At 53.8% G+C, this 8,991-nt stretch overlaps 1 protein-coding gene across 3 annotated transcripts in view; it reads right to left on the bottom strand.

The window, feature by feature from the left end:
- Positions 1 to 528: 528 nt before the first annotated feature.
- The window catches only part of SHISAL1 (shisa like 1), a 74,631-nt gene continuing 66,168 nt past the window's right edge, over positions 529 to 8,991 (bottom strand). For 2 of the 3 annotated variants that reach the window (XM_025456914.3, XM_025456906.3), the window contains exon 5: positions 529 to 6,004. In XM_025456914.3, the coding sequence (XP_025312699.1) occupies position 6,004 (1 nt within the window). In that variant the 3' untranslated portion in view covers positions 529 to 6,003. The remainder of the gene's footprint in view (positions 6,005 to 8,991) is intronic. The other variant, XR_004819288.2, reaches the window with a different exon arrangement.

Raw genomic sequence — 8,991 nt, 5'->3', positions numbered from 1 at the left:
TGTTCTGGCCAAATTGTTGGTAGGGCTGAGACCTGGCGGGAAGAGGGTCCGACGTGGCCCCCAGGGGCGGCAGTATCGGAGGCACAGAGCCCCCATTTGCCCAATAAGCATGTCTGTTGCTCCTGGAGAGCAGGGGCCTGGCCCTCCTCTGAGAACCCGCGGGATGGCACTCCATCATGTAGGGCCACCTTCCAAGCCAGGTACGAGACTACACCCCCCACCCCGGGAAGGGCGGCCTCCGCTGCCCCAGCCCAGGCCCAGGGTTAACTGAGGTAACAAAGCAGCAGGCCAACACACCAGGCAATTGTCCCCGGCCGGCCTGCCTGCATGCTCACAGCTCCTGGTCCCCGTCCGGCCTCCTATCTGTCCTTGGGGCCGGACCCCGAGCGCCACCCTGGACGACTCCTCAGCCCTCAGGGGAGGGCCTCAGGCCCTCCTCTGCCGGCCTCCCAGGCTGAGTGTGACCGACCACGAGGGCAGGTTCCCTCCAGTGCGTTTGGACGCATTAAAGCAAGTTTTCACACGGGGAACAGTTGACAAGACACTCCTTTATTAAAACCTAAGGACATCTTTATAAAAACTACTGTATATAAAGACAAAAGCAGCGTAGCACAGTCAGTGTAAAATACATCATTATTATTACATTATTATTATTATCAGGAATATTATTGGTTTTTGGTTTTCCCAGTTATCAGCTCTCAGGGAGACCCTGTGCCTGCCCAAGGGAAGTCGGGGTGCACAGGAGAGGGGATGTGCTCGGGCCCACCCTCACCTGTGTGCCCTTGTGTGACGGACCCCAAGGTGGACATGCCAGCCCGGGGGGGGGGCATCCTGCCTTGTTACCGAGACCGAGCCCCTCTTGGCCGGCGCCCCACAGGTTATTGCACATCACCCAGACTGCTTGCTGACCTGGGACGCATCCCACCAGCGTGAACATACAGAATCGGGGAGAGACGGAGAGAACACACGCGGGAACCCAGGCCAGGTTCATTCAGGTCACCAGTTTGGTCCCACTGGGGGGCCCGCGGTGGCAGCGCCACCCGCGACTTGCAATCACGAGCCCCAGCGATCCCCCCGACCCGGGTTCGTCTGACTGCCGTGGGCTCCTGCACGTTTCGGAGGGTGGTGTGGGGGCCATTCACAGGGCACCCCGTTGCACAGACCCAGGGGATGCTGCTCCCACTGCAGTCCAAAGAAACTGGGTTCCTGGGAGCCCATTACCATTTCTATGACAGCATTGCCAGTGGTGCCTCCTGGAGGGGGGCCCCTGCATTTCACTGTGTGAAGGGCAAGTACATCGGGGTTTTAATGTAAAGGTAGGAGTTTTGGGGGGCAGTACAGTGTGACTACGGGTGAAAGCGGCTCACTCACCAAGCATCTATCTAGCACCAACTATCTGGTGGGGTCTGGTACTGGGAATTTGAGAGCTGGGGACAGTGCCACCTCCAAGGTCACTATCAGGGAGGGGATAGGGAAGTGTCGCCTATTTGCTCTGTGGATCTGGGTGTTCGATCTGTTAGGCACCGCGAGTCACTTCTCAGGTGATCACAACCTCTCCTACGGACACGGCGCGTCCCCGGACACCTCCGTGATTGGCAAGTGCTCGCAGAGGCGCACTGGGTTCAGAGCTGGAGAATATTAGTTGGACAGATGAATGAACGCATGCATGAACGAATGGCTTTGCTAGGATGTTCTCTCGCGCGCGCCTGACTGACTGCTCAGCAACCACATCTGCGTTCACCGGACTGCCATCTGGGGCGGTTTGTGCCGCGAGGCAGGCCGGGGAGCCCCGTGCGGCATTGGTCACACCGCTGGTGAGCGGTGTCTGCGATCTGGAGGGTAAAGGGCATCGCCCCAGCTTGGGGTTGGGCTCTGAGGCCACAGGTAACAATGAGCATGGTGTCACCATCCCTGGAGGGGGGCAGGGGGAGTGGCTGCCCCCCTGACCTTACAAATGTTTCCTGGGGACCAGATAAGCGGTAAGCTCAAGAATTTCCGCAGGTCACTCCTATCATCCCAGCCTTCGGGTTCCCATAGCAGACGACAGGGGCGGACAGGGCAGGGCACGGACATGTCCTGTGATGAGCACTGACCAGAAATGCCCCCCCAGTAACTCTACTTGGGGCTGTGACGTGAATCTGGATTGTAGAGGGAGCTGCGTAAACCACTAAAACACTTTTTGGACGCCTGCTACTCTGGGAAACTCGTCCCCTTTTACAGCAGAGACTCCAGGAGACACAGTGGATGGGGTGTCAGCTGAGCGGGCAGACGGGGCCCCGGGCGGGACGGATGGCCCAGGGCCAGGATCCCCACCTGGTGTGGACAAGGGTCTGGGGGGCCTCAGGGGGGTGGGAACAGTGCCAGGCACGGCCACGCACACGGCCTCATTGTGACTGAAATGATCTCAGGAGAGCTTCGGATTGGATGGCGAGCCGGGAAGTGTCCCCTCGCAATCTGTCACCCCCACTCCTGACCGTGTTGTCCTGGATCCCGTCACCTCCAACCCGCCCCAGCCCTTCCTTCTGGCCCTGGGGCTCCATGTGCCTGAGCCGTGTGTTCTGGGAGATGAAGGGGAGCACCACCCACCTTAGCTAGCTGCCCACCTGTTCCTTCTAAAGGATCAGGGACCGCCAGAGGGACTGGATCCCGCTGGGTGTGCGCACGTGTGCATGGTTGCCTGTGTGCGTGCACGTGCGTGTGTTTTCCATTAAGGCCTGTTTCAAACTGGTCCTGGTCGGTGTCAGATGCTCCCCTGGGCGGCTCCTTGAGGCTCAGGACAACTGCGGATGTTAAGGTGAGGGCGGAGGGCCCGAGGGTGCACCGGGTACTGGTTCTGGGTCGATTCCGAACCACACCAATCACACCAGATGCAGGCGAGAGTTAAAGCGTTGAGCTGCCCGTCAACGCCAGGCCGTTCCCAGTGGGAGGGGGTGCTTACCGACTGGGGTCAGGACACAGACCGCCCGGCGGGACAAACCCCCCAGTAAGGTACGCTGTCGTCTTCTTCCTCTGCTATTTATTTCTCTTTTTTTGTACTGTTACTATTGTTATTTTTACATATTACGTGGTGATAGCCAGAAGCTCACAGTAAGAAGTAAACATAGGCAGCTTGAAAAACCGGGTTTGGGAGTCACTAGGAAACACTAACTCTGTAAATCTCTACTTGAACTTGTCACGACCCCGTGTCTTATTCTCAGGGACACTCTACTGACTGGCACGGGAGCCTGTCACAGTAGGGTGGGATGGGTTTTCGCTGGGCTCCTGCAGGGTTTTGAGGGGCCCTTGACATGGTGGGGGGATGGCCCTGTGCACACCTGCCCTGCACTCAGGGTTCTCACACCTGGTGCCCCGTCTCACCCCTCAGCTGGCCCCCCGTCTGTCTGCCGAGCCACACGTGGGAGGCCCCCACACAAACAGGATGTTCCATCCTGAGCCCCATAGGGTTTACTGGTCTCCCCGGTGAGACTGCTGGCAGGGGCCGGATGCTGAGTCCTACAAGCTGCAGCTCTGTGAGCGTCACCCAGGACCACAGGAAGCCAGAGGTGCAAGCCCCCTAAATACCTGGTCTGACTCCTTCCTCTTAACCCAGGGGGATCCTGAGGACAGAGAAGGCACAGGACTGGCCCGAGGTCACACGGCTCTTAGTGCAGAGCTGATGTCAGAATCCGGGTCTGGTGCCTCCCCGTCCCCCTCTACCCTCCCCGCTCTCAACCCTCAAGTTCTCCGGATTCCCCAGGCTCTGCACCCCAGATGCAGGTGACAGCTGATCCCCCTGGGCTGGGCGGCTGCCAAGCCCCACTCCCCAAGGCTCCCCACAGCGGCCTGGGCAAAGGAAGACAGGCCCATCCCTACTCAAGACCCCAACAAAGTCTTCCCCCTCTGCAGCTGCGAGCCATGTGCTTGGGTGCCGCTGTCTGGGGGAGAAGCACGAAGCCGCGGGCTTGGTCCGCCACAGGTGAACGGGCGCAAGTCACGGGGCCCCTCTGCATCTTGGTTTCCTAGGCCATGAAATGGGGAGCTGGAGAGCCAGGTTGCCTGGAAAATCCTTTATCAGAGGATGGGGAGTTGTGTCTGTGCGGCCTTCCAGAGCTGGACTCCCTGCCTTCAACTCCTTCTGTCCTCCCTCTGGGTCCCAGCCATCCTGGATCCCGGATTTCTTTGGTTCTTTGAAACACTCAAGCGTGCTGCTGCCCCAGGGCCTTTGTGCTGGGATGCTCTTCCCCTGCCTTCCAGGCCCATGGCTGGCTCTTGCTTATCATCCAGATTTGGGCTTCCGGTCACCTGCTCAGAAAGGCATTCTCAGACCCAGACTGCGCAACCTCAACACCCTCCGCAACAGATTGTTCTGGCTGAAATCTCGGCGGGGCACTCACCACTACAGCTGCATCCTGACTCTCCACTCACTTCTCGTCCTCTCTCCCCAACTGGAAAACCAGCCCCACGAACAGGAGCCTCGCCGCTCACTGCTGCGCCTGAAGAGCAGTCTGTGTGCAAGAGCACTGGGTCTGGCTAAGCAAGGAACACGCCATCAGAGGGACACACGTTTATTGAGCAGGGTCCCCCGTGCTAAAAGCTGGGGGGAGACCTGGTTATTACTAACACAAGTGGAATGAGTGTGTCTACACTGGCAGTGTGGCCCTTGAGGATTTATGACATCATTTCCCGGGCAATGCCCTTCCATGTGTATGCCCTGGGCCCGCGGGGTGGGTGGCGGGTGGGGGAGCTCTGGGGAATGGATGTTAGAGGCATCCGGGTTTGCATGGGACCCTGAAGTGGAATGGTTTCTAGACACTTCCCCCTGGGGCTTCTGCAGAACCTCATCACCGTATCCAGCACAGATCTGTCTGTCTGTCCCACCCCCCGCCCTCAGGGCAGGGACAAGGCCTGCCTGACTCAGGGCTAGTCCCCATCACTGCCCAGCCTGGGGCCTGACACAGCAGATACATAACCAGAATGCGCCGTGTGGATGAGGGCTGCAGGGCAGTGACGGCAGAGAACGCAGGGCAACGGCCAGTCTGCTGAGAAATCACTGGGGAGATGTCCCAGGGACTGTGCGGGGGGTACCTTGGACTTTGGGTTCTACACCCCTAAGATCAAACAGAGGGGCTGGTCTCCTCCTGGCTGTGTGACCCTGGGCACCTTCCCTGCTCAGAGCCATTTCTGCAAGGGGTTCACCACAGCCCTCTCCCAGGCGGTGAGAGAGGGAGCGCATGAAGACACGCAGCCCAGTGCCTGCCCCATGGACGGCCCAAGATGCGTGGCCTCCTTTCATGACACTGCTATGGGAACAAATTCCATAAGAACAAACCCTCATGAGCATTTTCAAATCCCCAGCACCCTCTGAGACCTCGGGGGGCTGTGCCCCAGGCTCGCTGGCTCACAGCTGCCAGCTGCAGCAAGAAGCTTGAACCGGGACGCTGGCAAGGGCCCCCACTACCGGTGACCTGTGCCCATCAGAGGACTCGGGGGGACTCCAATAGAAACCAATCAATCAAACAAAAAGAACACCTCAAATCACACGCACACGCGTGCACGCGTGCACACACACACACGCATACACACGTGCACACACACACTCACATTTGGTATCCTGACACAGGCCCACAGGCCACAACTGGACGGAGTAGAGACAAGGGGCCCACAGGAACGATGCACAGGCCTAATCCCTACGGCTTGAATTAGCCAGAGCAGCTTTGTGTTGGTCATCCTGAGTCCACAACGGCATCACCTCTCAGAAGCCACCAGCCCAGAATGGGACTATTGCTTGCAGACGGGTGGCTCAAGACCCCCTCCCTTACAACCCCTGGCCCCCACCCCTGAGTTTGCTCCTAATCTTGGAAGTCCATGGAAGGGGATTGTGGGCACAGGTGGCATTTCTTCCTCTGCCACTGCCGCAGCCACCTTGGCTCTCCCGGGGGTCTCTGTTGAAGCTGTTCTTCCTGGAGGCTGGGCCGGTTGCTTCGGGTCTCACCTCCCCCATCCTGAGGCACGGCAAAAGGGTTTTCTGGGGAAGCAGAAGGAAACAAAATATCACATGGTGTCTCCTCCATGGGGACTCACTGAGGACATTTCTCTTGGGCCTCAGTGCCCGGAGAAGCCAGGTTTTCCCTGAGTGCATGACTTCTGGATATTGAGAGCCATTTTTTTTCCTCTTCTCAAATTATTTATTTGAGAGAGCAGAGTGAGAGTGAGAGCAAGAGAGAGCACAGGCTGGGGTAAGGGGAAAAGGGAGAGGGAGAAGCAGCCTCTCCACTGAGCAGGGAGCCTAATGCGGGGCTGGATTCAAGACACCAGGATTATGACCTGAGCTGAAGGCAGATGCTTAACCAATTGAGCCACCTAGGTGCCCCTGGATATTGAGATCGACTTGACTTTAAGACTGGAAGCAAGATAAGCAAGCCTGCTGCCACCATGGCTCCATTCTGTACCAGCACTCGTGGCCCATGTAATAAGACAAGAAAAAAATATAGCATCTTAGGAGTGGAAGAGAAGAAACTGAGTTACAATTAATGGCAGATAATGTACACAGAAAATCCAAGAGAATCAACAGGCTAATTATTAGAACAGAGTGCAAATACAGAGATACGATCTTCAATCCAGGAGATAATCAGATTAATTTACAAAACCCAACGGTGTTCATCTATCTCAACAATTACCGACTAATTATGTGTCTTAGCTTGCGTCATTCCAGTTAACACCTGTTGTCCTGACATAATTTTTAATATTGTTCCCCTTATCTGCTAATAAGTATTTTGATTTGGATTTTAAATGATATGGTCACCCTTGCTATAAAAAAAAAAAAAGAAAATATTAGGGTGCTTAGTTGGCTCAGTCAGATAAGGGTCTCCCTTTGGCTCAGGTCATGATCCTGGCATCCTGGGATCCAGCCCTGCACTGGGCTCCCTGCTCAGTGGGGAGTCTGCTTCTCCCTCTGCCTTTGCCCCTCACCTCCCCCCCATGCTCTCTGTGTCTCAAATAAATGAAGTCTTTAAAAAAAACCTAGAAAATATTAACAGATACAGATACCATTCATAATTATAATAAAAACCATTATGAATCTTGAAATCACATCACTGGATTGATCGTATCCTACAAAGCCATGGAAGGGAAACGAGGGTGCTCTTAGCACAGGGATGTGCTCAGGAGACCAATGGAGCAGAGCCAGGTTGGTAAACACTGGCCCATGGGGCGCTTGCAGCCTCGACTGGCAGAGTCGAGATGGCACTGTGAGTCCCCTGTCCTATGTCCAATTATAGGGGCAACTGCTCAGTCACAAATACTTACCTTTCCAGACCTCCTTGCAGATGGGGTGGTCACATGACCCAGTCTTGTATAAGTACAAGTCCACTAGGAAGGGGACATGAATCCAGATAAGAGCATGAGAAGGAGAGACACTTACTAATGCAGGTGAAGTAGAAAGCAGGGAGAAACCTGGTTCTGGTGGTGGCATCACCACCTCTGGTGGAGGTGACTGCTCATCTCCATATTAGTGCAGCTGGATCTCTGCTACTTGCATCTCATTATAGCTCTTCACTGATAAACCATCTTCAACCAAGCTGCAGGGCATGTTAGGAGGGGCGGTGGCGGGGGCAGCGGGGAGTGGATGGAGGGGCTCTGACAAAGCCAGCACAGCCCATCTTTCCAGAGCAGGTGAGAATCCCAGAAGTAGAGCCAACCTCCCCACTCTGCATCAGTAGGAACGTGTGCATGGGCTCAGGGCTGGGATTCCACAGAGCCTTCTCTGCTCTTTCCCAGAACAAAGGCAGGTCCAGTGATCCCCCACCATCTGCTTTATCTTTCTCCATAGCTTCCATCTCTGTTCAGGACACCACAGATTTTACTTCCTGGTCTAGTTTGCTGTTTGTCTCCCCCAACTAGAAAGTAAGCTACAAGAGGGCCAAAGTGTGTGCTTTGTTCTCTGCTGTGTTGCTGGGGGCTGGAGCAGTAACCTGCACATAGATAGCAGGGGCTTCATAAATATTGGCTGAATGAATGAATGAACCAGGAACTTAAAACCCAGATGGACCATCTTTCAAGTTTAACATCAACAGAAACACTTTTTGAGCCTATTTTTGAAATATAATCCCCATGATTACAATATACATTGTATACATTGTATACAATATAAATTACAAGAGGACACACTTAGGGTAAACCAAGGCCAAACGGGCTGAGTTTGGTGAGGGCACAAGCAGTGAGAATCTATTCAACGGTAGGACTGTCTGAAACAAATCCAAGGACTGTGACTATCCTAGGCAAGATTGGGAGAGAAAAGCAGAGGCCTGGTGTAAATAACAATAGGATGGTAGAGGTTAGAAGGAGGGAGGGAATTTAAGATTATGTCTTCATCGCTTTTATTTAGGGATCTCAATCTTTCAGAGGTTTAGGTAAAATTAGAGGTAGGACAGTAAACAGAAAAAATATAAAATAGAATGGACTAAAGTCATTTGGTGGAAGGGAGAGAAGGAAGGAAAACAGATATATTCTAATTTGGACATTCTTCATATGTAGGGAGAAAATAAACACTGTCTAAAGAAATAGAGAATTAAGGGCATCATATCACAGTATAATTATAAAGATAACCACAGGATTAAAAACACAGCTTTGCAAATTGTCAGAAGACATATACACAAAAAATAAAACAAAGAAAACAGAGACCATATGGTGAAAATTGACAACCCCCACAAAAGCTCTAAAAGCAGAAAGCATATCACAAACCATGACAAAAGTAACACCAAATGTATCTGTCATGTCCGTAAATGTTAATGAGCCATACACACTTGCTTAGAAAAAAAAAAAGACTCTCAGTCCAGATTACAAACAAAATCTACTGAAGGTGGGATGAGTCACACAGGTTTTACATAAAAGGGTGGACGGATGATGAAAACATCCCCTGGACTGTCGTACAACAGCGGCGATGTACTTAAGGCCACTGACCTTTACACTTCAGGTGGTCACCATGGTAAATTTTATATTATGACATTTTTTTTA

Source organism: Canis lupus, chromosome 10, assembly GCF_003254725.2.
Source record: "Canis lupus dingo isolate Sandy chromosome 10, ASM325472v2, whole genome shotgun sequence".
NCBI lineage: Eukaryota > Metazoa > Chordata > Mammalia > Carnivora > Canidae > Canis > Canis lupus.
Note: the sequence above shows the minus strand (reverse complement) of the source record. Positions and strands in the feature narration are given on the sequence as shown.